Source organism: Octopus sinensis, linkage group LG6 (assembly GCF_006345805.1).
Source record: "Octopus sinensis linkage group LG6, ASM634580v1, whole genome shotgun sequence".
Taxonomy (NCBI): domain Eukaryota; kingdom Metazoa; phylum Mollusca; class Cephalopoda; order Octopoda; family Octopodidae; genus Octopus; species Octopus sinensis.
The window spans coordinates 24,726,053-24,738,180 of NC_043002.1; the positions used below are offsets into that span (position 1 = coordinate 24,726,053).

Here is a 12,128-nt window from a genome sequence, read left to right on the forward strand (position 1 = left end):
CCAATGTATTTTATTTAGCTGTGTAGCAGTTGACAGTGCATCTCATTTAGTTATGTAGCAGTTTCTAGAATGGTGCCAATATGTAATGATTATCGTTAACATGATTAATGAGCCTCTACTGCAAATTCAAAGATAGTAGAGTTTTATAAATTCACCCCTTTGACATGCTATCAAACAATAGTCGAAGAATCCAATAAATAAGAAATAGCAGCCAAGTAACCCCTACCAGTTAAAAAAATGAAGGACACGTAAGATAAACCTGAATTCACTATGTCTAAAAAAATGATAAAAATTGGATTGTCACAGCTGGAATACTTGAAGTCAGCCAAAACACTGCTGATCCAGGGTTAAACAGAACAGCCCAATTGATTCAATAAATTATATAGTATTATGTTAGGCTTTCAGCACCTCAGCCACCATCTCTAAGGAATTCACAAGATTCTCTACCTTCAATCTGATTGACCATAAATTTTACCAACAAACCCAGCTGCACCTGACTCATTGTTACATCTACATTCCTCAAACAACCACTTTTTGTAGGAACACTATGGTTATTTTTTCATAGTTACAGTAATGTGTAGGTACAGTCATGGCCAATGATTTTGGCAAACACTGTTTTTTTTGCTACTTCATGTGAAATATGTGAATGTTAATGATTCAATATTATTTAACAGGTTATCTATTATCCAATAAGATTTGAAAGAAAAACTGTTGAAAAACTAATAAATTCTGCAAATAGTCATCAGTTTGCGGAACTGGTTATATTTCCTACAAGTGGAAATCATATTCCTCTTCATAATTTCAAATTGGAATCACATACAAACTAATACTTAATAACCAGAACAGTAAGTAAAGTATAATGTCATAACACCATGAGCCTTTTATGACTGAATTTTAATTAATGAGTGCTCTTTTCCTCACAAAAACTTCAAATTTTATTTTCTGTTATTGCAAGGATGGTATTGACACAGGGAAAATGTCAGTCAATAATTTCTTTCCACCAAAATGGCCTAACAACACAGGATATTGTTACTAAAGGCATTGCACCTGAAAGAATTGTGTACAGGATTATAAATCCTTTCAAAGAGACAGGATCCTTGACGGTGAAAAAGACCCCTGGTTGTCAATGCCTGTCCTCTGACTGCCAAGACAGGACTTTCGTGAGAAATTCATTGACGGATCAAAGTGCCAGCAGCAAACAGCTTGCTAAAGTGTGGGAATCAGCTGGTGTCAGGGCTTCAGCTTGGACTGTTAGACAACAACTTCTTGACAATGGTCTCGCCAGTATTGTGTCAAAATGTGTAACTTGGTGATTTGTCAAATGCAGATCAATAAAGTAACAAAGTGAAAAAAGTACAGGGGTTGATATGATTGATAGAAATCCTCAAAGGTAATGCCCTATCATGGTCATAATCCAGTCACTGTATCCAGTAAGAGAGTATAGACTTTACAGCGCGAAAGGTAAACAATTGTAATTTTATTCTATTATATAATCACAGCAAAGGAAATTAATTTGTTATAAGAGGAAGCAGTAGTGTCTTTTGTACTAAAGAAGAAAAGAAATGAAGAGGGAACACAATTTCTAGAGTGCTGTGAAGCAAATAAAATGATTCAATACCAGTAACTTCAGATAGAGTCAAACAACTAGTCAGTTGTCAGGTGGTTTCATAGCAAAATTCATTTTGTTCTTCTTGGCTTTGAGATCTGATCCACACACCATTCCTCACAAACAGGTTCATCATTAGTAAAATGCTAGCTGCAAGTTATGAGGATTGTAAGAAGACAACAACTAAGTGAAAGCCTGTTTGTGAATACTGGCAATATCTGTGAAGGTCAGCTTCCATATATATTATTGAAACAATAGATATTCCAATAGAGACAGAGATAGAAAACTTCTACGACATAAATGGAAAAACTAATGCAAGCCACTGACCACTTCTATGGTGGCAATAACATAGAGATAGAATAGTGTTTACAAAAAGCTATAGAAAGGTAATAGCAGGAGTAGCAAGGGGAAAATAAATGAACAGTAAACGTCAGACATATAAACCTATATAGTGTGAGAGAAACATCAGATATCTAAAACTGGTAGGGGATGTGTCCAGAATGAAGGGGTACAAGGTACCCCATTCTATCATCCACTTATGATGCTGCCATGATAAAATGCACTCAGTAACCATTGGTAAACAAAACAATTGAGGACAGCATGGCAAGGACCCTAGCTTTACTAAGGACATGACAACTCCTCTCATGCTGGTGCCATTTATAAAATGCACCTAGTATACCGTTTTTGCAGTTGGTGATAGGAAGAGCATTTAGCCATAGAAACTAGATGTGGTCCTCAAATGGAATGTCCTAGAACTTTTTAGTGAGCTTGGTATAAACTCCATATGTTGTAACCAGGCTAAGCTATGGACATACAAGAGATGTATGTGTGATCACAGGTAGACTTATAGTGAAAGTGTTTCATGTTTTAGGTATACGGGAGAAATACACACTGTACACACTGGAAATAGACTCTCTTAAATGCTTGGTTGGATCACTGGATGTAGTCAATAACTTCTGTTACCTAGAGAGAGGATTGTTCAGAAATACAACAGCTAGAGTAAGAACAGGCTGGAGAAAATTCAGATAGTTACTACCTCTGTTGGTAATGAAGGTTTTTTTCTCACCTCAGAGTGAAGCATAAAGTGTGTGTGAGAACTACTATGCTGCACGACAGTGAGATGTGGGTCTTGAATGCAGAAGACTTGCAAAGGCTACAAAGAAAAGATACAAGCTTACTCCAGTGGATCTGTAGTGCTAGTATACATGAATACCAGAGTACAAATGAGCTGAGAGAAAAATCAGGTGTTGTATGCAAAAGAGAAGGCTATGCTGGCATAGGTATGTGATGATTGTGGAGGATGAATCCTGCAGTGCTGGGCACTTCAAGATGGTGGAACCCATGGAAGAAATGGAATGAAGTGGTGAAAGGCTGACTTGAAGATGCTGTATCTCACAGAGGAGTTGACTGGTGATATGGTGCTGCAGAAGACTCATCCAACTACAGCCAGAAGTAGTGTTTATGGGCCGCAATTGTTATATCCTGTCAGGCCTACATTGAAAGTGAAAATAAAATGATGTGGCCGTGTAATGTGGTACCATGGCTACCATCCTTAACAAATGTGGTTACAAATGGACAAACCCGACCCCTAAAAGAGCTTTAAAAAACCAAAAATAGGATTGAGCAAACTGAAGGAATGGACAAAGAGAAAGATAATGGGGGGGGGGGTAGTGTTTCTTGCTGTAAACCTATGGCCTCCTTAGATTATAGTTTTTGATTGATTGATAGCTTCTCTCGTGTGAAAAAAAGAACCATTTTGTACTGCTTTACAGTATCATTTTGCAACAATGTGTTATCACAACTTTCATGATCATTACATCATTCTCCTGTTTGAAGAACATCAGAAATCTTGAATTCATTATCAAATGAATAGTTACATTGATAGGTTTCTGCTACATGAATTGTCATATGCTTCTTTAAGTTACTATTAACCAAGAAAGTCTTACCACAGATTTCACAACTGAATGGTCTTTCTCCTGTGTGAATTGTTTGATGTGTAGTTACATAAGATTTTCTTGAAAATGTTTTACCACAAATATCACAGCGGTAAGGTTTCTCACCTGTATGAATTAGTCGATGCCTCTTCAGGTCACCATTATTTGCAAATGCTTTACCACACATTTCACACTGGTATGGCTTCTGTCCAGTATGAACCATTATGTGTCTCTTTAAGTCATCATTGTCAGCAAACCTTCTACCACAAATATCACAATGGTGTGGTCTCTCTCCTGTATGGATCATTCTATGTCGAGTTATGTGTGATTTTCTAGAGAAAGCTTTACCACAAATGTCACAGTTATGTCGTTTTTCTCCTACATGAGATTGCTTGTGTTTCTTTAGTTCTTCACAATTTGTGAAAGTCTCGTTACAAATTTTACACTGTAATGCTTTCTCTCCAATGTGAACCATTTTATGCTTAACTGCATTACCTTTATGTGGAAAAGCTTTACCACAAATGTCACATTTGTGTGGTCTCTCCCCTGTGTGAATTACTTTATGATGTGTTATGTTCCCTCGACTTGAGAATGCTCTGCCACAAATGTCACAGTTGTAGGGTTTCTCTCCAGTATGAACCAGTTTGTGACTATTTAACTGAGGTTTTCTAGAAAATGCTTTCCCACAAACCTCACAGCGATGTGGCCTCTCTCCACTATGGACTATTTTATGTTGAGTCATGTACACTTTACTTGTAAATGTTTTACCACAAACATCACAACTGAATGGTTTCTCTCCAGTATGAACCATTAAATGGCTAGCTAACTGGTGTTTCCTGGAGAATGTTTTATTGCAAATGTCACAATGATGTGGCTTCTCTTTAGTATGGATTATTTTATGTTGAGTCATATACACTTTACTTGAGAATGTTTTACCACAAACATCACAGCTGAATGGTTTCTCTCCAGTATGAACCATTAAGTGGCTAGCTAACTGGAGTTTGTTTGCAAATGTTTTTTCACATACGTTGCAATTATGTGGTTTCTCTTCAATATGAGTCTGTATATGCAGGTTAAGCAGTGAATTGCTTGAAAACTGCATGCCACAAATTTCACACTGGTAGTCTGCCTTTTCAGTATTGTCTTCCATCAAGTTGTGTTTCTGCAGCAACAACTTAAATATTCAGAATGGTGTGATGCCTATCAGTATTTTCCTATGCAAATTTCCAATTTCTCTCACAGGATCTCCAATTCGATAACCACTTTCCAAAATGCAAACATTTCCTAAAATACAACAAAATTAACATTAACATAGAGATAACTATTAAACTTATAAGAGAATTCATTCAGGAATATCATCATGAAAACCTAACTCTACCATCACCTTTAACAGAACACAATGACATGGTGTACATCCAACATTTGTTTTACATCAGATTGTATAGTCTGAAAAACAGAAATAGCATGGACACAGGTGGAAAGTTGTTTACATAAAAATGCTTAAATATGTGAAAGTCATTTTGTATATAAATCACAATATTTGTATGTACTTTACACAGTATCAGGTGTTTATACTGTACATAGTATTCTGGATAAATGTTCTACACACAATTTTTATTAAGTTGGTCAGAGGAAAAGGGCAATGCCTATGACTTTTATATTTATCTTCCAACCCAGTGATTGGTGCTAAGCATCTGCAGAGAAAACAGAGTGAACCAGAAGCATGGTCTGAATCTTTGCAACAGAATGAACTCAGTACCATGATCAGCCTTGTTCAAGATAAATTATCGAAAGCATTCCAGACTTAACCATGTTTCCACAGACATAATGTATCTATGACTACATTTTTTAATAAAGTCTTCTTTTGTTAAAATATCACAATGTGATATGAGTGAGATTTGGTTATTTCTAGCTAGATAGTGTATAATATCATCATTATCATCATTTAACGTCTGCTTTCCATGCTGGCATGGGTTGGACGGTTTGACTGAGGACTGGTGAACCAGATGGCTGCACTAGGCTCCAATCTGATCTGGCAGAGTTTCTACAGCCGGATGCTCTTCCTAAAATAAGATGGGGTGATCATGGCTGGAATACCTTTCATCATTAATTTGCTTGATTAGAGTTGACCTGAGGCTAAACATCAAGAAAAGAGAGCTTCTAAGTGGTGGTTTGACTGCTAGAAATAGCAGCCAAATGACCCTACTATCTTAAACCAAGAAGGTGACATTGGTAGAGGAATACTTCCTCTTAACATTTGAAAACTGAACTGTTTCACCCCTATTCTTTAACTGTTATATTGACATTTCACTGTGCTTGAATACTTATTACTGTATTTCTTTATTGTCGTAATGAGTGTTGTCATTTGTAATATTATTGCCTTCTTTCAATGACCACTGTGGTCATTATTATGGATTGTTACAATTGTTAGAGCATTAGAAAAAAATACCTTTATGTTTTAAGTTTAAATCCAGCCAAGGTCAGCTGCTATTCTTGTACATAAATTTAATACAAATATTATGGTACAAATAAAATTCTTTCAATTCAGTTTCAATTTTCATTTATCTGGATAACATATTTCTGTATGTATTAGAATGGAATGTGTTTGATCACAGGTTAGCTTGATAACAGCAGACCTGAGACTAAAAAAGAAGACTACTTAGTTTTAGCAAAGAGGAATACACTGGAAAATATGGGCTAAAGTATAAATGTATTTGGGGAAAAGAAGACAGGATGGTGAGGACTTGAAGACTTTTGACTATAAGTTCCGCTTGATCTGTGGCCAAACAATAAATACCAACATTAATTTACATTAACCATTTATGTTCAATGCATCAAACAAACAAAAAATAGTTGAAAAGAAACACTCCAGAGAAGTGGTTGCCATACTAGAGTCTCAAATGTAATATATAGTAGCAATTGACAGCCAATATTTTATCTTACCAAGGAGGTGAGCAGGCAGAATCATTAGCATGCTGGATGAAGTGCTTAGTGGCAGCTCGCCTGTCTTTATGTTCTGAGTTCAAATTCTGCTACGGTCTACTTTACCTTTCAGGTTGGGATCAATGCAATCAACTTACTCCTCCCCGAAATTGCTGGCCTTGTGCCAAAACTTGGAAGCAATATTCTACTTTATCATAAACTTCTATCTTTCTCCACTCTTAAACATGTTATAAACTTCACCCTTTTGATAATAACCCACCTGACGCCACCCCTAGTTCCGAGACACAGACTTTAAATTCATCTACACAAAAACTTTCCATTAAAATTCCATATTAGTCTTGTGAGTGGATTTGGTAGATGGAAACTGAAAGAAGTCAGTTGTGTGTGTGTGTTATGGGGAAAGGAGCTTTGTGTTTGTCCTCCATTGTCGCTTGACAACTGGAGTTGGTTTGTTTACATCCCCGTAACTTTTAGTGATTCAACAGAAGAGACTGATAGAGTAGATGGCTTTAAAAAATAAGTAATGGGATTGGTGCATTCAACTAACAACCTTCATTATTATTTTTTAAAATTAATTAAAACAAAAGCTGTGTATTTCAACAGAAATATGGTGATGAAAGTGTTAACAGGCTTTGGTTCTTTTTTTAAAAATAGTTGATCTATTTAATGATACCAGAAAATTAATAAATGTATCGATAAATCACCAGAGATATGTTTTCAAAATCCATCACCTTTGACACAAAACAGAATTGACAGAAAATGCATTTTCACAAACACACAATAAGATATTGCTTAAAATTGATCACTACGATTAATTAACGTGACTTGATTATTATTTTATAGTATAATTTGCCATTATATATGCAGGCTGATAAATCGCTTGTGTGTGTAAACAATTCTTGTCTGTCAAGACGCTTTTCTCAGTCACTTCTGTTTTATACCGGAGGAGGAAGTCGGCATGGTTAGCTTTTCAAAACGTACTTCTCCGACAAGCCCACTATACCTATTCACGCATGTGTAAACATGTTTAGATACCAGTGTTTACATACGTTTCCACACACATACACAACGCATGTATGTTTACAGGAACAAACAATTCTTATTTCATAAAATAGTTCTTGCACACACAATGGCAACGTTTTTTTAACCTTTTCTATCGATTTGAAGCTTGCTTATCCAAAATTTTATATCTTCGAAGAGAGGACCTTGCTAGGAAACCTCAAAATTCACATTCAAAATGATTGGTGTGAAACCCACGAACTGTACGAATTTTGTAACTCAGTTTTACTAACACAAATCATAACTAATTTTCTTAGAATCTATTACATACATATCACGGAAGCTAGTCCTTAAGTACAGTTAGATGTTAAGTCTCAGGTCAGCCGTGATCGAGTAGGCCTATAATCAAATACGTCTCAGTCGTGACAACCCGTTTTTTTCGTATTTTAGATACTACATTGTCTAATTTATTAGTTACTTAAGACGGTATGATGTGATTAAGGAGAGATTTTGCTGCTGTTTCTAGCAAGTCAGCGATAACATGGAGTAATTGAATGCTTGAAACAGTCCTTGCTTGACAGACTTAATGGCAAATGGCAGTGAAATAACAAATAGACTGATTATGGGACAAAATGTAATGAAGGTGTTGGGAATTAGGTAAAGAAAAATTGAGAAATAGTTCATATTGATATATAAGTCGTTAATATATAATACTACTAATAACTTTTTGAGTCATTTGATGACGCCCATTCTAGGGTACCGTACATAAAAATGAATTTCGAACATAACGTACAAACAAGGTCACACATTTTGTGGTGAGAGAAAAATGGTCAACTATATTGACCACAGAACTTAAATGGAACTTTATTTTACCAAACCCCAAGTAAGATAAAAAGCAAAATGACCATGGCAGGATTTGAACCCGGAACATAAAAAGCTGAAACTGAAAGCATTTTATCCATCACCTTCTACTTAATATTTTATTAATGTTTAACACACACACGGGATGTAGCCGGCTATATCACACCTTGATATTTTACCGATGCTTTATTTTTGATCGATTCCAGATGGATAAAAGTCAAAGTCGATCACATCGGCGAAATCTGAACCTAATAATATAACATGTAACGCTTATTATTAGAGTATTATTTACATTCTGAGTTCAAATCCTGCCAAGGTAGATTCTGTCTTTCACCCTTTGGGGATCTATAAAATAAAGTACCTGTGGGTTTGATATAATCGAGTATATTCATCCTTTTTACCACTAAAATATGTTCTTGTTTCCAGTGTTAGAAATCAATTACTCGAAATAAAGCAACAAAAGATGAGGTTAAAAAATCACAGGTTCTGGTTCTTGTTTCATCTTCAATCGTCGGTCACAGAAAATCAAAATAACAAAAAGGTAAATTTTGAACGGTATCCCCTACCTGTGCTGCATTTAGTTTCTGGCCGTTTGGAATTATATTGAAGAGATAAGAGATGTGAGAAAGATTAAACGATGACCATAGTTCTTGAACTGGAAACAGAGAAATGTTTCAGAGAACAATGAAAATCAGAAAAATGTGCTGACATCTAATTTGCATAATCTCGGTCGTTCGCGAAACAAGTTCTCGTTTGTCTGCTGCTACTAGCGAGAGCTTGCGATTTCTGATTGGATGTTTAGCCTTAGGTCGGCTCTCATTTAACATACCTATGATAAAGGACAACTATTTCAGCCGTGATCGAGATGTATAATAAAAAGCTTTTCAATCGTGGTCATTTCATCTTATTTTCATTTCAAGCACACTGTAACCTGGACTACGTCAGCCGACGGAGTTTTGGAATAGCTATCACAACCCTATGAAGAATTAAGAGGCACCGAAATTGGCTGTGTTGTTATTGTTATTGTTTTTTTCCACGCCCTTCACGTTTAGTATTCCTGTATGTTATTATAACGTGAATTACGATTCTGGAAGAATTTTTTGTTTTATAAATTTCAATCTTTTACATCACTCCCACCCCAATTTCGGTCCCTTATCTTTCCCCACAATATAATGATAGTTATTCCAAACTCCACTAGTTATCCAATGTATCTTTCTTCTAAGCTAGTAAGATTGAAAAATGGAAGGGAACAAGCATTGTCGAACAACTACATAGAGTAGCCCTCGTTGCATTCTAATTCTGTTTTCTTTTTTTCCGTACCATGATCGATCAGGCGTATAGCCAAAGAAATTTCAACCGTGACCACCCTACTCCATTTTTTCTAGCATGGTGTATCTAGGATTACGTTATCCAATGTATCCTTTTAAAGACAGTTGGGTATGATTTGAAAGACTTGGGCTGCTATTTCTAGCAGTTCCAATGACCACATATAGGGTCACTTTATTATTATTATACTCTTTTACTTGTTTCAGTCATTTGACTGCGGCCATGCTGGAGCACCGCCTTTAGCCGAGCAAATCGACCCCGGGACTTATTCTTTGTAAGCCCAGTACTTATTCTATCGGCCTCTTTTGCCGAACCGCTAGGTGACGGGGACATAAACACACCAGCATCGGTTGTCAATGCTAGGGGGACAAACACAGACACACAAACACACACACATACATATGTATACATATATACGACAGGCTTCTTTCAGTTTCCGTCTACCAAATCCACTCACAAGGCATTGGTCAGCCCGGGGCTATAGCAGAAGACACTTGCCCAAGATGCCACGCAGTGGGACTGAACCCGGAACCATGTGGCTGGTCAGCAAGCTACTTACCACACAGCCACTCCTGCGCCTATGTTGTTTTTTTTTTTTAATTTTGATTTCTAGTTTGAAATTGTTAAATTAACAGAGTGGCTGTGTGGTAAGTAGCTAGCTTACCAACCACATGATTCCGGGTTCAGTCCCACTGCGTGACACTTTGGGTAAGTGTCTTCTACTATAGCCTCGGGCCGATCAAAGCCTTGTGAGTAGATTTGGTAGATGGAAACTGAAAGAAGCCCGTCGTATATATGTATATATATATATATATATATGTATGTGTGTATATATTTGTGTGTCTGTGTTTGTCCCCCCAACATCGCTTGACAACCGATGCTGGTGTGTTTACATACCCATAACTTAGCGGTTTGGCAAGAGAGACCAATAGAATAAGTATTAGGCTTACAAAGAATAAGTCCTGGGGTCGATTTGCTCGACTAAAGGTGGTGCTCCAGTATGACCACAGTCAAATGACTGAAACAAGTAAAAGAGTAAAATTGAAGTGCTCTTAAAAATAGGAATATGAGTTTGTTTAGAGGAAGCAACAAATTATCGTTATAAAATTAAATTTGAATTTTAAGTAGAAAAATTCAAGTTTGGATTAAAAAATTTCAGATTTTTCTTTAACAGTGAATTTGAATTTGAATTTCAGTTTCTGTCAGAGACTATTTACATTTCAAGTTGTTAAATTGTGTTTTATTAATATTTTAAATTATGTTTTCTTTTTAAGTTTTAAGCATTGCTGTGTGTAACAATTAAACTAAAGTTCATTATTAGAAGCTTTTGTTTCCTAATTTTTTTTTTATTTCTCTAATTTGAATGCTTATGGCTTTGAGGGTAAGATCATCAGTGCAACACCAAGTGGTTTCAGTTCCCAGACTGTGTGGTAAACTGTGTATTCATAAAAACACTTCATTTCATGCTGCTCTAGTCCATTCAACTGTACATAAATTCCAGCAATAGCTGGGAAGTTAACCCTACAATGGACCAGCATCCCATTCAGAGGAAGAGTTTTAACCCCAATCACTTATATGCCATGGAAACTGGATTAAGCCCTAGGGTTTATGATAGACTTAAGTCTGTGTTTCTAATCCATCACCATCATCATTTAAGGTCCATTTTCCATGCTGGCATGGGTTAGACAGTTTGACTGGAAATGGTAAGCTGGAGAGCTGCACCAGGCTCCAGTCTGTTTTGGTTTGGTTTCTATAGTTGGATGTCCTTCCTAATGCCAAACACTCTACAGAGTGTACTGGGTACCGTTTATGTGTCACTGGCATGGTTACCGTTTATGTGTCACTGGTATGGGTGCCATTCATGTGTCACTGGCTTTGGCCACAACCACAATTTCACTTTGATGTGTCTTCTCAAACACAGCAATTTGCACAGAAGTCTCAACATCCAAAAATCATATTTCACCACCTCGTCTTATATTTTCATTGGTCTACCTTTTCCAAAGATTCTTGGGGAGAATTTTGCTGATTGAAACAGCTGAACAGATGTACCTTAAATATCTGTTTTTGCTAATAATGTTAGTAAATTACAATAATCAGCAGAACTGATAAACTAGCGAGGGTCTGCATCAGTAACAACTAGAGCTAGCAACAAAATGTGCTTCAAATTATAGAGCCTTAAATAAGACACATTAAATAATGTAATGCTAGATATACTATGCCTGAATAGAAGACAGGATCTCAGAGCTGGACCACTCTTGATCATAGCACTGCTAGATAAAGGCTGACTTGGGCTAAGCAAAGCAAACATTTTTTAAAAATTTGTTTCTTTACTAAGAGAGTGGTTAGTGCTTCTGAGATGAGAGGCACAGTTAATATTCAGTTAGAATATCTAGGCAAATGGTTTGAGAAAAATGTGAGCTATGTGAGTTAACAAAGGAACTTCTACTAGCTTACTAAAC

General features: G+C 36.3%; 1 protein-coding gene across 2 annotated transcripts in view; it reads right to left on the bottom strand.

Moving 5' to 3' along the window:
* Positions 1-9,110, bottom strand: part of LOC115212752 (zinc finger protein 665-like) — a 9,970-nt gene extending 860 nt beyond the window's left edge. The window contains exons 1-2 of one of the 2 annotated variants that reach the window (XM_029781413.2): positions 8,910-9,110; positions 1-4,824 (exon numbers count right to left, since the gene is read on the bottom strand). The exon at positions 1-4,824 is cut by the window's left edge and continues 860 nt beyond it. In XM_029781413.2, the coding sequence (XP_029637273.1) occupies positions 3,425-4,690 (1,266 nt within the window). In that variant the 5' untranslated portion in view covers positions 4,691-4,824; positions 8,910-9,110 and the 3' untranslated portion in view covers positions 1-3,424. Of the gene's footprint in view, positions 4,825-8,824 lie in introns of both variants that reach the window. The other variant, XM_029781412.2, reaches the window with a different exon arrangement.
* Between the last annotated feature and the right edge of the window lie 3,018 nt (positions 9,111-12,128).